General features: G+C 45.5%; 8 protein-coding genes across 12 annotated transcripts; 4 read left to right on the top strand and 4 right to left on the bottom strand.

The window, feature by feature from the left end:
• Nucleotides 1-302: 302 nt before the first annotated feature.
• LOC111070874 (vacuolar protein sorting-associated protein VTA1 homolog) lies at nucleotides 303-1,747 on the top strand. Its single transcript, XM_022361909.2, has 4 exons — nucleotides 303-506; nucleotides 570-631; nucleotides 706-856; nucleotides 918-1,747. Exons 1-4 carry the CDS (start codon nucleotides 397-399, stop codon nucleotides 1,555-1,557), a joined length of 963 nt encoding a protein of 320 aa, XP_022217601.1. The 5' UTR covers nucleotides 303-396; the 3' UTR covers nucleotides 1,558-1,747.
• On the bottom strand, nucleotides 1,735-4,337 carry LOC111070879 (transmembrane protein 35A). The gene is made up of 3 exons (XM_022361914.2): nucleotides 3,772-4,337; nucleotides 2,524-2,662; nucleotides 1,735-2,462 (listed from the first exon to the last, which is right to left on the bottom strand). The coding sequence occupies exons 1-3, from the start codon at nucleotides 3,889-3,891 to the stop codon at nucleotides 2,242-2,244; spliced, it is 480 nt and encodes a 159-aa protein (XP_022217606.1). The 5' UTR covers nucleotides 3,892-4,337; the 3' UTR covers nucleotides 1,735-2,241.
• Nucleotides 4,338-4,635: 298 nt separating this feature from the next.
• LOC111070876 (protein brother) lies at nucleotides 4,636-7,680 on the bottom strand. Of its 2 annotated transcripts, none has more exons than XM_022361912.2 (2): nucleotides 5,480-5,617; nucleotides 4,636-5,424 (listed from the first exon to the last, which is right to left on the bottom strand). In XM_022361912.2, the coding sequence occupies exon 2, from the start codon at nucleotides 5,405-5,407 to the stop codon at nucleotides 4,763-4,765; it is 645 nt and encodes a 214-aa protein (XP_022217604.2). In that variant the 5' UTR covers nucleotides 5,408-5,424; nucleotides 5,480-5,617; the 3' UTR covers nucleotides 4,636-4,762. The 2 variants fall into 2 exon arrangements, with proteins under 2 accessions (XP_022217604.2, XP_022217603.2); XM_022361911.2 differs by lacking the exon at nucleotides 5,480-5,617 and adding an exon at nucleotides 7,591-7,680 and having other exon boundaries at nucleotides 4,637-5,424.
• On the top strand, nucleotides 5,879-7,441 carry LOC111070873 (proline-rich protein PRCC). The gene is given in 2 exon segments (XM_022361908.2): nucleotides 5,879-6,358; nucleotides 6,360-7,441. Coding segments are annotated over 2 exon segments (1,440 nt in total). The 5' UTR covers nucleotides 5,879-5,950; the 3' UTR covers nucleotides 7,392-7,441.
• On the bottom strand, nucleotides 7,385-8,116 carry LOC111070880 (transmembrane protein 60). Its single transcript, XM_022361915.2, has 2 exons — nucleotides 7,955-8,116; nucleotides 7,385-7,895 (listed from the first exon to the last, which is right to left on the bottom strand). The coding sequence occupies exon 2, from the start codon at nucleotides 7,846-7,848 to the stop codon at nucleotides 7,453-7,455; it is 396 nt and encodes a 131-aa protein (XP_022217607.1). The 5' UTR covers nucleotides 7,849-7,895; nucleotides 7,955-8,116; the 3' UTR covers nucleotides 7,385-7,452.
• Nucleotides 8,117-8,904: 788 nt separating this feature from the next.
• On the top strand, nucleotides 8,905-9,813 carry LOC111070875 (phosducin-like protein). The gene has a single exon (XM_022361910.2). The coding sequence runs from the start codon at nucleotides 8,980-8,982 to the stop codon at nucleotides 9,811-9,813; it is 834 nt and encodes a 277-aa protein (XP_022217602.2). The 5' UTR covers nucleotides 8,905-8,979.
• A 339-nt stretch (nucleotides 9,814-10,152) lies between these two features.
• Nucleotides 10,153-12,082, bottom strand: LOC111070910 (spermine oxidase-like). The gene has a single exon (XM_022361953.2). It carries the CDS (start codon nucleotides 11,637-11,639, stop codon nucleotides 10,212-10,214), a length of 1,428 nt encoding a protein of 475 aa, XP_022217645.2. The 5' UTR covers nucleotides 11,640-12,082; the 3' UTR covers nucleotides 10,153-10,211.
• Nucleotides 12,083-12,185: 103 nt separating this feature from the next.
• On the top strand, nucleotides 12,186-13,457 carry LOC111070912 (uncharacterized Golgi apparatus membrane protein-like protein CG5021). 4 transcript variants are annotated; one of them, XM_022361954.2, is made up of 4 exons: nucleotides 12,186-12,339; nucleotides 12,489-12,571; nucleotides 12,630-12,864; nucleotides 12,913-13,457. In XM_022361954.2, exons 1-4 carry the CDS (start codon nucleotides 12,316-12,318, stop codon nucleotides 13,240-13,242), a joined length of 672 nt encoding a protein of 223 aa, XP_022217646.1. In that variant the 5' UTR covers nucleotides 12,186-12,315; the 3' UTR covers nucleotides 13,243-13,457. The 4 variants fall into 4 exon arrangements, with proteins under 4 accessions (XP_022217646.1, XP_022217647.1, XP_022217648.1 ...); XM_022361955.2 differs by having other exon boundaries at nucleotides 12,186-12,330; XM_022361956.2 differs by having other exon boundaries at nucleotides 12,187-12,339; nucleotides 12,928-13,457.
• Nucleotides 13,458-13,590: the final 133 nt, after the last annotated feature.

Here is a 13,590-nt window from a genome sequence, read left to right on the forward strand (position 1 = left end):
AAAATTGATGTTTAAATTATATGTTAAGTGTCGAGGGTATTGAACCGAAAACTCAAATCGAGTAATATGATATCCTATCATGAAAAGAGGACGATTAACCCATTGTCGACCAGTAGGTATTTCGATTTAGGCACGAAATTTATGAAACTTGAATAATATTGGCGCAGTAAAGGTGAAGAATATCGTGGTAATTATTTTTTGAAGTAACGAGGAAGGATAGAATGTATCACAAGAAGAATTAACAAGAAGTATTCATATCAGCGGTTCACCTGTTTAAATGTAGGGGGTTAAGTGGGTTAAGTTCATTTTTTTCTTCAGCTACGCCGCAACTACAAACTAACTAACTACAGCCTTAAACTTGCAAGATTCTTTGTTTAATCGTGTGATAAAATTGCGATGGAGTTTCCACCATGTCCTCCTTCGCTGAAGTCCATCCAGCATTTTTTGAAGCTGGCCCAGGAGCACGACAGTCGCGACGTTGTGATCGCCTACTGGGCAAGACTTTAGTGAGTACCTTAAAGTTTTTGTTTAACAAAAGGAATATTAATTGTTTATTATACTATGCGCAGTGCTCTGCAAGTGGGTTTAAAGGCCTCCACCCAAACCGGGGAGGAGACAAAGCTTCTGCTGGGTAAGCGAAAACAAATACGCAAATTGCAATTATGACTCATCCGTGTTTGTTTTGGGTTTTCCTGCCGCCCGCAGCAATTATGGATTGGTTGGAGCTCATGAAGAAGCAGCATGCCGACAATGAGGCTTTGACCCACGAAGTGCCCGCCCAGGCACACATCGAAAACTATGCTCTGAAATTGTTTCTTTACGCCGATAAGCAGGACCGCGAGGAGAACTTTGGCAAGTGAGTTTCAGGTCCTGCATATTTAGCCTCTGTTTGAGATAATAACGCTCTTCGTTTTCAGAAACGTAGTCAAGGCTTTCTACTCCAGCGGCGTGCTCTATGATATACTGCAAACCTTTGGGGAACTGAGCGAGGAGGCTATGCAAAACCGCAAGTACGCCAAATGGAAGGCCGCCTACATACACAACTGTCTGAAGAATGGCGAGACTCCCATACCCGGTCCTCTGCCCGATGACGACGACGAAGCTGAGTTTGCTGAGGACAATCTATCCCCTGGCGGTAGTGGCGGTAATGGCGGAGCCAGCAGCTCTGCATTCACGCCACCCGAAAATGAAGCCGCAGCCTCCCAGCCCGCACCGGTGCAGCCGCCAACTCCGTCTTCACCAACAACAAATATAACGCCTCCCACTGCCGAGGAGGTGCTTAATAATCCAAACAAATTGCCCAGTCCCCCGGTCGATGAGGAAAAGCCGGGTGGCTTTGAGCCATATGTGCCCACAGCGCAGCCAAATCCGGCCATCGCTGCCACCATTTACCAGCCCATCGTGCCGGCTGTTGGCGTACACATCACTCCAGATCAGATGATCACAGCGCAGAAGTATTGCAAATACGCGGGCAGCGCCCTCAACTACGATGACGTGAATACGGCCATTGAGAACCTGCAGAAGGCATTGAAGCTGCTTAGCACTGGCTCCGAGTAAGAGGCCACACATATTTATGTATGCATATATATGTATATGAAATGCACTGATGTTATAGCTTAGAGCACGCACTCTTGACCAGTATAATACCCGTATAATAATAACTATAAATAATCTCCACTGATATTGCGAATTGCTAATTGCAAATAAATTTAAAACGACTGACGGTTGCTAAAGTTTAAATTTTAAATATGAGTTGTTCAAATTTATTAAAATTGTTTCTAAAAGGATGGCGCCGCCAATGACTTGCGTCGTAATTTCAATTATATTTCGACTATATTGAGACGAAGTTGTAGATTGAGTGCGTGAATACAATTTGATTTATGCTTGAATGTGCAACTAGTCGTCTCGTCTGGTCTGGTGTGGTCTTTGTCATTGTCTTTATAGTGTAGTTCTACTCATATAGTTATTAATTAATATCGATTTCAATTCTATATTATATATATATAATATTTCTGCATATGATAATTATTTGGCACCAAAGTGAAACATGAACACGAATTTCGATTTCCCTAGAATGATTTGAATGAATTTCTAACACGAAGATTGTGCGCCCAATCGGTTTAGAATCCAACTTAATGTGCTAAAACAAAGCTGTTTACAGGTGCGGGCTATGAATGTGGATTGGATCAATGAATCAGTGAATGACTATGATACGATGATTGCTATAATCGCTGGCAGCCTCTAATCTTGCTTGACGCCGTTCGCTGGTGCTTGGGTGGCCGCCGCTATTTCATCCTGCAGGCGGGCTGTCTGATACCAGACCACCAGACGACCGCCCAGCATGAAGGTGAATACCAGCGCCGGTCCAGAGCGCTCGAACGGATCACTGACCATCCAGTGCTGATAGATTCCCAGCAGCATCAGCACCAGCAGCGTCACATTGGCCACGTTCTTGACTTTATCTGTGGAAAGAATACAAATATTAATGAGGTATTCTCTAGTGGCATTCTTTGCTCCACTTACGATAGGGAATCAGCGCCATGGCCAGCCCGCAAACGATCTCCAGAATGCCAATTGTGCGTCGATACCATTTCGAGGGGATTTTCACTCCAAAAAGGGCAGTAAGTGGAAATACTTTCGCATACTTAACGTACTCTGTGCGCTGTAATTGGGAGGGCAGGGAAATCGAATATGAGCATACGAATATAATTAATCATTCCTAGAATTGAATCCCCTCCCCACAGTGGCATATATTTCGACCAGCCCAGCGGAAGGCAGTGCAGCATGTTTATTTTTAAATGAAAACAAACTTTTCTTTTTGTCAAATTTTTATAGAAACATGTGTGCTTGTAAGTACATACATACATATGTACGAGTATGTATGATTGTGTTTTAGTTGGCATCGGTATCGGTTGTTTCCCCTCCCCAAAGCCAAGTGTTTGTGGTAATACGAAGGTAATTACACGTTTGGGAATCGCCACAGAGATTCTTGAGGCAAAAATATTTCTAAATTAACATACCCTACCAAACAAAATGATAAAAGACATGAGAAATGAAAGTAAAATGGCGCGAGACCAATTCAAAAACCTTCGTATAAAAACAACTGTATAATATACATACATATATACATAAGTACATGTATAAAAATCAGATTCGAATACTTAAAATTGATTTTGGGGTAATTCTACGAATTGTTTGCATTGTGGCATGCGAACAATTTAGTAATGAATATTAAAGCTATGGGGAGGTAAACAAATAAGTTAAAAGGAACGGCTGTTTCATAAATCTTTCAGAAGTCTATGATTTATATACGCAAGGTGAGTATTGTTATTATTGAAAATATTCACAGATATTTGGCATTTCCTCAAACCTCTAAATTCCAAAAAAAAATTCAAAATATTATTCGGCCTCCATGAGTGAAATCTGCCAAATATCTCTCTCATTAGCCGTTACGCTTAGATCTTCACTCAACCGCAAAGCTATTTGGATAATGAAATCATATATTTTCAGATTTCATGAAATTTCTGTTTACGAATATTTTTGAATGCCAAAGTTTGGCATTGATTGGGGTCGAGTTCAATGCCCATTAGACAGACATACACGTATTTATAGGTAGCATTCTTAAAGTGCATCGCTTGACCTGGGAGTAGGGCCAGAGGCTGTCAAATGAAAAATCGATGAGTCGCAGCGCACATGCTGCGTAGGCCTATGGAGGGAACTCCAACCCAACCCAACCCCTGTCGACAGTCAGAATCGATTTTTTCCACTTACCAAATCCTTGTAGAGATCCTTGCTGATGGCTGGCGTCAGCTTCAGGGTTCCGACAAATATGAAAAACAGTCCGAGCAGTACGGAGAGGCTCTTCAGCACAATCGTGTTGGATGTGGGCATCTTGTGCGGTCTGTTTCTGGTCTGCTCTCCAACGCTTTATCGGTAAACACTCTTGGTGGATGGATGTTGGCTTTTTGCTATCTTCAATATATTTATATAGGTATGTATCCCAGGGGGGGCAGCAAGTGTGGGGCGCGCGCGCGCCTCTCGAAGGGGTTGTGGGGGGCGTAGTTCACTGGGATCCCATATACACGTACAAAACAGCACCCTACAAATAATACACCGGTCGCTAAATTTAGCCCACGTCGCAGCTTTTTCGTGCCGAACGGAAAAGTACAACAGCAGCAACAATTTCAGGCAGAAATTTGAATGGTTTTGCAAACCGCTTTCTGTAGTATGTATAATTTTATGAATTCTTATTCTGCGGCATTCCCTATAGCGTTTTCTCGGCTGCTGTTCCTCGTCCAAAAAAACGGCACGGCGCGCTCGCGTTCGAAAAGAGACTGAGGCGCGGACCAGTTGCAAAGTTTATTTCGGCAGCATCCGAAGCAAAATGTCAGAAAATCAATATAGTACATAGATATGCTCACATGCTCGGCGCTCGCAAGCAGTAGGGCGACTCTGCCTCTCACCAGCAGCAGCAGCAGCAGGGAGAACGGCAGATGGACTGTATGCTTTAGGTGGTGTTTGGGTGGTTGCAGTGCCACTGACGGTGGTTGTTTGAAAACGGTCGTAATTAAGGCCGTAGACCCCGGCCGGCTACCCCGATACAGTGACATCAACCCTTAAGGAGGGAGCACAAGCAAAAACAATCATTAAATGACATGAGAAATATGTATTTTCAGAAGGTACTGAGATTTCTGCTTAATCTACTGGCAGTGAAGGTGATTTTTAAAATCGGTTATCCAACAATTTCGCTACTGTAGAATCCCTACCAGCCCATCGGTCCACCCGGCACGGCTCCGGGTCCGCCACGGCGAATGTGGTCATCGGGCGGTGTGTGAGGCACGGGATATATGCGCTTCGATTCGGTCATGCGTTGGTTATAGCTCTCGATCTGTTCCCGCAGCTGGGCATCTTCCTGCTGGGCGCGTCCCTCGTCAAACTCCAGTGTGGCGACACCGTCCAATCGGTCCAGATCCACCCAGCCGCGGAAGCGCACACAAACTCCGTTCATAATGAAATGGGAACGAAGATGCACCTTGCCGCGCTCCCGCTCAAAGTCGCACTCCTGGTCCTGGGCATAGGGATTGTGGTTGGCATTGAAGTAGAGATGCACGTTGGTGCCCGATGTCGTAAAGGAGAGCTCCGCATAGCCCTTCCGGCAGTCGTTCACAAATCGCATGCGCCGCTCGTCCATGGCACGCTCTCTGTATCCAGTGTAGCGAACCTCGGTCTCTCGTGAAAGACGCCGGAACAGCTCGTCGCTGTCGTACTTTGATTTTTGATCGGGCACAACCCGGGGCATCTTAAAGATGAAGCGGGGCTTGGGCTGTTCGTACATCGCCATTGCTTCATACGGCGGCAGCATGCCCGCCATGGCAGCTGCTTCTCCTAGATTTTGATGGTGATGCATTTTCCTGTTACTGCACTCTGCAAGTAGAGAACATTGACTGAACTGTGTGGAGATATTCCTGATTATATATACCCCATAAGAAGCCCTTGGCTATGTACTTGTGGCACTTGGGATCTACCTGAAGGTTTTATGATCCTAGTGAGCAGCTATAGTAAGCATACTCCAGGTCTATAAACAGGTAAACATTTTAAATCGCAGCTAATTGCGGCAATAATAAAAACACCCTAGTTTTAAATAGATTAAATGGCCTAACGGCCGCCTACAATAGTGCTGGGTAGCGGCACGCAGATTTAAGATTAATTAAGGTGTCAACTCTAAACATATAAATCAGCTAAATTGTGGTTTTGTCATATGTTATTAATCTGAAATAAACTAGCTAATAATATTAAGCCGAATATTAAAATCGAGGAATATCAACGCAATCTTGTCGTGTCCGTCAGTATATTTTGGTATATTTTTGAGGGTCAATCGGTATAGTCGATAACTCCGCGGTCACACTGCTATCATTTGTTATTATTAAACAATAAAAATATTAAAGCAATCATGTCGCTTGTTGCCTATGCCGCCAGCAGCGATGAAGAGTCCGAAAATGAAGATGATAACACTGGGCCGCAGGTGGAACTGTTGAAACCACAGTCCAAGCCGAATACAACAGGAAAAACCGCCCTGCCCGTGCAAGAAACTCCATTCAATGGCCATATTAGTGACGAGGACGACGACTATGTACCACAAGAAGCGTCCTTGCAGCAGCTAAAAACTCCCAGTGGTCGCCTGTCACTAGCACTACCCAAGCCAAAAGTGGCTTTCGAGGAGATTCAAGAGGAAGATGTGGACGAGCAGGTGACACTCCCGTTTGCCAAGCTGCCACTGCCACGCGCAGCAGCGGTTGGAAAAGCGGTTATAGAGGAAAAGGACGATGAGTTCCTGCACAAAAAGGCCGTGCCCAATCGGGGGCGATGCATTGGAGAAGCCTCCGCCTCCACCAGTCAAAGAACGCGTTAAGATTAGCATACCATCGCTGAGGGACTTTTCGGATGTGGACAAGGAAAAGGCAGAGAAATCGAAGAACAAAGACAATAAGGCCAACATGCCCAAAGGATGTGGACTGTTGAGTCTGCTGCCACAAGCTAAGTCTGAGCGCAATTTTGCAAAATCCTCAGCAGCAGAGGCTCCACAGCTGGCCACGGGCACCTCAAATGCTCCAAAGTCAACAAACACAATGTCACAGTCTCGTGCCGCTGCGCCAGCCTTTGTACCTGATACAGTGAAGCACCGCCGTGCTGCACACAACACAGAAGGAGTAGATGGCGTGAAATCATCTGCTAAGAAGCCTTCACCCAATGCCCAAGGGACTGGTGCTGTCAAAAAGCAGCAAAAGAAGCCATCAGCTGCTCTGGTGAATGCAAGCGACAGTGAAGAAGATGATGACGACGAAGCTGGGGACTTTTTCTCGCTAAACACAGAACAGAAACTGCCGGAGGTCAGCAGCAACGAGATCAGCGCCTTGGTAGCCAAGCGGGCTGCCAAAATGGTGGAGGCCAGCGGCAAATACCTGGACGAGATGGCTGCCCGAAATGCGGTCGAGGCAGCTGAGGCGGAGGCGGCTCGTCTCCAAGACGAACAGATGCACATCGCACAAAAGCGCTATCATGAACATCAGCTTGATCCGGAGGCCATGGATGCGTTGGTGGGCAAAAATGCCAAGCGCCGTCGAAAGGAGACCAAGGACATACAAGTGATTGATATAGCTGGGTCGCAGGTGCTGCCCGATCGCGAAGAATGGATGCGCACCGCCTTGACCTCTTCCACAACATTTCAGCCAACGGGCGTGCTAACGGACGACGAGCCTGTGGCCGGCACCAGGCGCAAGCATCAAATCACCTACCTGGCGCACAAGGCAAAGGCCAACGAAGCCGAGCTCCAGGCAATGTGGTCGGCCAACCGGCAAACTCGACGGGCCACACAAAGCAAATATGGTTTCTGAATTTCCATTTTATTTACGAGCTAACTTAAAATAAACGTTTAATGGTACACTAATCCGGGGTTCAATTCAACCAGCCCTCCCGTTTGCCGAGCCTGCTGCCCACATAGAAAATGGCGGTGCTCAGGAGCAGTATCAAAGGGGCGATGGTCACGTAGATGGGTATCTGCTGGGGATATTCCAATGTCAGGCATATCATTACCTGTGATGTGATGGTCAGCAGCACTCCGCCTATGTTCCATTTATACAGGAGCAGCAGGTCTGTCAGACGGTTCAGATTCCGCCACTTGCGTATGAATTTTATGATCACGTAGATGATGAGAATGCAGTCGAAGAACCACAGCGGTGTAAATGTAACAAACCAATTCCATGTAGTGCGCGGATCAAGGCGCAGGCACAATAGGATCAAAAAGACGAGTACTATGAACCACGTAAACAGTGCCCGGTGTGCCAGTGTCATTTCCACAATTTACCTCATCTCTTGGGTCGAAATTATCATAAGTAGGGCTGTTGAATATATATTTATATGCCAATAGCACAAATATATTGAAATAAATGTTGTTTACATTGTTTGCGGCCAGAGCAAGAGAAAAGTTGTTGGACAGCGGTATGGCTCGAGATTGCTACTCCGTTCAGCTAGGACACTCAGCACTAGATTGTATCCGATACACGAATTAGTTTTCCACAAGGTTCCCCAATTTTTAAGTACGCTTATTACTTTAAATATGTTTAAAGCCTAGTACTCAGACGCGCTAAATTTTCAGTCGACCGAAAGTGCTATATATTCCGCTCGGTTCCTAGTGTGACCTAAGTTGGCAAAATGTATGCTCTACGGTTACACTGTTTGGTGTTTGTTTACAAACAGAAATCTGTTTGAATTTCAAATGTTTTGCTAAAGTAAGCAGAAATGTCTTATTTGTGGGCGCTGTGGAGCTGGAGGGCGATAATGCACACGGCACTATTGAATAAATCCGATCCTGCAGGAAAGATAGCAATCAACATGGTTTTAATCTTCCTTTTTCAAGATTAAAATGAGTAAAATTAATAAATAATAATATCCATACAATCGGTATTAATTCGACTCCCTAACTAAATTTAATTTATCTTCATTATTGCACTTTTTTAGCTGGCTTGCACTTGTTTCCTTCCATATTTAATGTGTGTGTGTTGTGTGTGTTTTTGTGTCATGTCATTAGACGACGGAAATTGAAAATTTTCAATGTTCCGATCGAGATGGGAAAATACCATCGGTTGCTTTTCTAGTATGTATCGAATGGCTTTTTCTCGGAACTGAGTACCGGTCTGCGAAACGCCTGCTACGAAATTTTCGGTCGACCAAAAAAACAGGGATGATTTCTTATCGGTTTCATACGAATATCATCCCTGATTTCGGTCGACGGAAAATTTAGCGCGTCTGAGTACTAGGCTTAAACAGCAAAAAATATGTTGGTATATTTGATCATTTTAGTTTGGTATTTTACGGTGTATTTCTGAGGGACAGACGGTATAAATTTTTTCGATAAATCCGCGGTCACACTGCCCATAAGTTTTCTAATTCAATTAAAATCAAAAAATCAAACATTTTACGGCCATGGCGACTTTGGAGGATAAACTTTTGGGAGAGAAGCTGGAGTACTATTGCAGCAGCAGCGAGGGCGAAGACAATGACCACGATGGCGACGATGAGAAAGAAGCAGGCGGCAGGAAAGGAGCCGCGGGTGGACTGACTATTAATACGGATCCGGATGCAGCGCCTGCGGGGGGCTTTCGTCAGCAAGGATCTACCAATACCGGACCCAAGGGTGTTGTCAAGGACTGGCAGCGTTTCAAGCAACTGGAAGCTGAGCGTCGCGATGAAACCGAACGTCAACGCCTGGACCTGGCCAAAAAACTGAGCATGACTACGACCACGACCGCTGAAGATGAGGAGCGCAAGCGCCAGGAGGAATTGGACGACGAGCTGTCAGAGCTGATGAGTGAAGACTTCTTGCAACAGTACCAGAAGCAACGAATGGCCGAAATGCTTCGTCAAACCGGACACAATCAACAGTTTGGAAAGGTGCACCAGCTGAGCAGCCACGGGGAGTTTCTGGCCTGCGTGGAGCAGGAAAGCAAGCACACAACAATCATCGTACACATCTATGATAAAAGCCTAACGGCCTGCAGTACGCTTAACAAGTGCCTTGAAAGCTTGGCCAGCGATTATCCGTCCATTAAGTTTGCCAAAATATGTAGCTCTGTGGCTGGCATGAGCAGGGACTTCCGCACAAAAGGGCTTCCGGCCCTGCTGGTGTATAAAGCTGCAAGTGTAGTTGGAAATTTTGTGCGCTTAACCGATGATCTGAGCGACGACTTTTTTGCCAGCGATGTCGAAAGTTTTCTCATCGAACACGGAATTATAGTCGATAGGGCTCTATACAGTTAAGATGTCTGACCATATCAAAATAACCAAATTTGTGTTCTTAAGGACAGCATTTAGGAGAGAACTTAAGCAAGACCCGCCCGGAAGTTGTATGCAACTTTAATGTTTATTTTTCTCATTCAACAATTAGTAGTTACATTATAAGTATCATTCTTTTCTATTTGTTTTATGGAATATTAGGTGCAACTTTAATGTTACATCTCTTTTTTTTAGCACTATAAAGAACAAAAATATATATGTACTTATGTATACAAAATATTTGAGAAATCTATTCGAACTTGAGGAGATCCTGTAAACTTACCCAGCTTATATTCGACAACTTTGGCTATCTTCCAACCATGAGCAACGACATGGACAAGCTTGACATAGAATTAAAAAAATTTTCACGCTTTCCACTAATTTTATTGAGTATGAGAAATATCTTGGTAAAAATCATTTAATCTCTCCGCTTCCCGCCAACCAGCTTCAACGGCACCATGTACTGTGGAGTAGTGGGTCTTGCTCGAGGCCTCGCCCGCAAACAGCAAGATTGGGTGACCATTGTCACACATCACAGGAGTCTGCAGTTCCCAGGGACCAGTATTCAGCTCATCGGCTCGTGTGGTACGAAAGCTGTAGCTGCCACGGAAGTTTGGATTGGAATGCCATTGGGTGCGCACAGAGCGTTTAGGCTGAGGCACATCGAAGCTGAGAAATTTACGGAAAAGCCAGTTCAGACCCTCGAGTACCTTTTCCTCCGTGAGCGTCTCCATGTGGCGGGCGTGCTCACCCGCAATCCAAGCCTCCAGCAGGCGAGGCTGATAGGTGACCCGGTGGCAGCCGCTGATGCTCTCCAGCCAAAAGAGCTCCGAGCTGCGTAGCTCCTGCAGATCCTGCTCCATCCATAGACAGTAGAACCCCGCACAGTCACTAGGGAACGGCTGTGACGCAAACTCCAAATAGAACTTGTCCACTGTGCCCAGTTTGAGGCTTTTAATCGCATTAACCTTGGCTGAAGGTAGGGCAGGCACAAACAACGTCTCATGCTGCTCCTGCAGCACTCCCAGGGAGACGGTGCAAATGACATGATCTGCGTTGAGGGTCACTCCATCCGAGCACCGAACTTTCAAATTGCTGGGACAGTCGCTGTTGATTTCGGTAACCCTCTTTTGGAAATTTACACGTCCCTTGAGCACTCCAAGGTCATCGGTCTGATCACTGGCACTCATCAGAAGTCGAAGGAATCTCTCGAAGCCCTGATCGCGCCAATTGAGCAGCTGATCGCCATCAGATTCGGCGAATTCTAAATGCCCGCGTCCCGAAACTTCCAGCAAGTTGTCGGAGCCCTCTAAAGAGCTTTCGGATCTCTTGCAGCTTTCCAGCATCTCGTTGGCCAGGGCGCGGTCTACCGATGGCAGCTGGGTGTCAATCTCCTTCCAATACTTTTGAGTCAGATAATCCCCCACTGACCCCTCGTATGGACTCGGACCGTCTGGTACTGAAGTCGAGGCAATTCCTCTTAAGGTGATAGCCAGCTCCTGAGGAACTTCCTCCTTGTTAGATCGCACGCACCGTACCGTACTGTATAAGTCTCCAGTCCGCTCGAGTAGATGGAGATCCTTCACCAGCTCGTAGACGACATTCCCCTTCTCTCCGTGGCACCACTGGGCTCCCAGGTCGACAACATTGTCCGAAAATGGAATGGTGTGTACGCGCCCGCCAATGCGGCTCTCAGCCTCCACGATCTGCACGTTATTGAAGCCCTTCTCCAGGAGACGAGTAGCGGCAGCTATCCCAGAGGCTCCAGCCCCAACAACTACAATTCGGGCGGTTTCTCGGCTCTTGCTCATGACTGAAGCAGGATTAAACAAGCTGCCCAGACGATCGACTAGATACTGACTGATTTTTTGAGTTAAGGCTGACTTTTGTGGGCCTATTCTGTCGATGCTTTGCCGTCACCACAGACCACAGAGGACGCATTTCGACTGCCCCCATTGCGGTTGCACTCATTCTGGTTTTGCAACGCACACATGGAGCAGAACAAGGCGTAGCATACACATTTTACATATGCTTTTTGAATAGTCACTCTTATTGATTATTTTACCCATTTAATTTGTCATTGTAAAGAGCAATAAGTATAAAGATTAAAAACCTGCCCATGGGTGATGTAGGGGCTTGCGCGGGAAATACTCATTTATGGCGAACCAACTTCACACTACAAGTTACCCCCTACTATAGACGATGTTTAGATAGTCCTTTAATTAATTAAATCATGCTAAATTAATGATTAAGAAATGTTAACCGCCCTAAAAACAACAACAATATGTTATCAAAATGTAAACAACGTTGAAGTGCTGCCAGTTTTAGGGTTGCCACACTGGGCAGTTATCGAGATAGTGCGATATACAGCTACGCAGGCACAAAAGCAACAACAACGTAGAATTAGGCAAAGAAAATGTATTAAAATTCGCATAACTGATTAACTTAAAACGCTTTGATAAAAATTAGTCAATCCTTAACATAATCATGGCATCCGCTACGGTAAGAAATGTATGTATGCCGCACTAATCCCTAACACGCAGCTTTTTGGTCTGCCAACGACAACGTCAGACAACCTGAGATTCTGCCTGCCCATAACACTTACCAGCCAAAGCAAAGCCCTTTAAAGTGTAGAACTAATTTATTAACGTGTTACGCAGGTGCCACTCCTCGATGATGACACGATACCCTTTGGCGAGGAGGATGAAATGCGCGATCCCAGTCGTGCGGGAGAAAAATACACGTAAGCATAGCTGCCGCCACAATGTACATATTAGTAACATAACTCTCTGGCCCCCTAGGCATCCATACGTCACCTTCTTTCACCTGTTCTTCCGGGGTGCAGCCATCGTGATCTATATGTTCTGTGGATGGTTCAGTGACTCCTTCATTACCAGCTTCGTGTTTGTGGTGCTGTTCCTCTCCGCCGACTTCTGGACGGTAAAGAACATCTCTGGAAGACTTCTCGTTGGACTGCGCTGGTGGAATTACGTGGATGACGATGGAGTGTCCCACTGGGTGTTCGAGTCGAAAAATGTGAGTCACGCAGCCGTGAAATGGGGACAACTTGCTAATGAAACGTAGTCTGAATCTTACCAGAGTCGCATCAACAAGCACGAGCAGCGTATTTTCTGGCTAGGACTGATACTCTGCCCGGTTTTCTGGGGACTGTTCTTCCTGATGGCCCTATTTGGACTGAAATTCAAATGGCTGTTGCTGGTCATGATTGCCATAGCCCTGAATGCTGCAAATCTATATGGGTACATCAAGTGCAACTACGGTGCTGGGAAGGACCTGAACAGCGCCGCCACAGACTTTGTCAAGACACAGCTCTTCAAGAATGCCATGGACATAATGACCAAACCCAGTACCGGCCAGCCTCCGACAAATGTGCGTCCAACGGGCATAGTTTAAGCGTGGAATGCTCCGTTGAAGTCAACTTGCCAACTTTTGCTGCAGCGCATTCCAAAGAGTAATTTGATGCTATCATCCTGCAAGACGAACTATCCTGGCGTGGCATCCTCTGTGTGTGTACATTTGTATAACTTAATTTAGCCATACTGCACTTTACTATTATAACTTTTATTACTTTTACTTTGAGTAAACTAAATGCATGTGTGTGAACTGGATATTTTATCGTATTAAATTCTACAAATAATCTTAAAATAGTTATTGAGGACTTTTTATTAATATTTAAATAATATTTAGTTATATTTTGTTTATGATATTCCTCAATTTTCAAATGCGGTTCAGAATTATTAT

The sequence above is a fragment of the Drosophila obscura genome, unplaced genomic scaffold, assembly GCF_018151105.1.
Source record: "Drosophila obscura isolate BZ-5 IFL unplaced genomic scaffold, ASM1815110v1 contig_208, whole genome shotgun sequence".
In the NCBI taxonomy this organism is placed as follows: domain Eukaryota; kingdom Metazoa; phylum Arthropoda; class Insecta; order Diptera; family Drosophilidae; genus Drosophila; species Drosophila obscura.

Excerpts from the sequence above, each read along its gene's own strand:
- LOC111070874 (XM_022361909.2), top strand. The coding sequence starts at position 397 with ATGGAGTTTCCACCATGTCCTCCTTCGCTGAAGTCCATCCAGCATTTT. Across the intron at positions 632-705 it reads GGAGACAAAGCTTCTGCTGG|CAATTATGGATTGGTTGGAG; the intron begins GTAAGCGAAAAC and ends TGCCGCCCGCAG. Across the intron at positions 857-917 it reads CGCGAGGAGAACTTTGGCAA|AAACGTAGTCAAGGCTTTCT; the intron begins GTGAGTTTCAGG and ends CTTCGTTTTCAG.
- LOC111070879 (XM_022361914.2), bottom strand. The coding sequence starts at position 3,891 with ATGCCCACATCCAACACGATTGTGCTGAAGAGCCTCTCCGTACTGCTC. Across the intron at positions 2,663-3,771 it reads AGGATCTCTACAAGGATTTG|CGCACAGAGTACGTTAAGTA; the intron begins GTAAGTGGAAAA and ends TCCCAATTACAG. Across the intron at positions 2,463-2,523 it reads CATGGCGCTGATTCCCTATC|ATAAAGTCAAGAACGTGGCC; the intron begins GTAAGTGGAGCA and ends TTCTTTCCACAG.
- LOC111070876 (XM_022361911.2), bottom strand. The coding sequence starts at position 7,630 with ATGGAACATAGGCGGAGTGCTGCTGACCATCACATCACAG. Across the intron at positions 5,425-7,590 it reads TGCTGACCATCACATCACAG|AGTGCAGTAACAGGAAAATG; the intron begins GTAATGATATGC and ends CTCTACTTGCAG.
- LOC111070880 (XM_022361915.2), bottom strand. The coding sequence starts at position 7,848 with ATGACACTGGCACACCGGGCACTGTTTACGTGGTTCATAGTACTCGTC.
- LOC111070875 (XM_022361910.2), top strand. The coding sequence starts at position 8,980 with ATGGCGACTTTGGAGGATAAACTTTTGGGAGAGAAGCTGGAGTACTAT.
- LOC111070910 (XM_022361953.2), bottom strand. The coding sequence starts at position 11,639 with ATGAGCAAGAGCCGAGAAACCGCCCGAATTGTAGTTGTTGGGGCTGGA.
- LOC111070912 (XM_022361954.2), top strand. The coding sequence starts at position 12,316 with ATGGCATCCGCTACGGTAAGAAAT. Across the intron at positions 12,572-12,629 it reads CGTGCGGGAGAAAAATACAC|GCATCCATACGTCACCTTCT; the intron begins GTAAGCATAGCT and ends CTGGCCCCCTAG. Across the intron at positions 12,865-12,912 it reads GGGTGTTCGAGTCGAAAAAT|TCTGAATCTTACCAGAGTCG; the intron begins GTGAGTCACGCA and ends AATGAAACGTAG.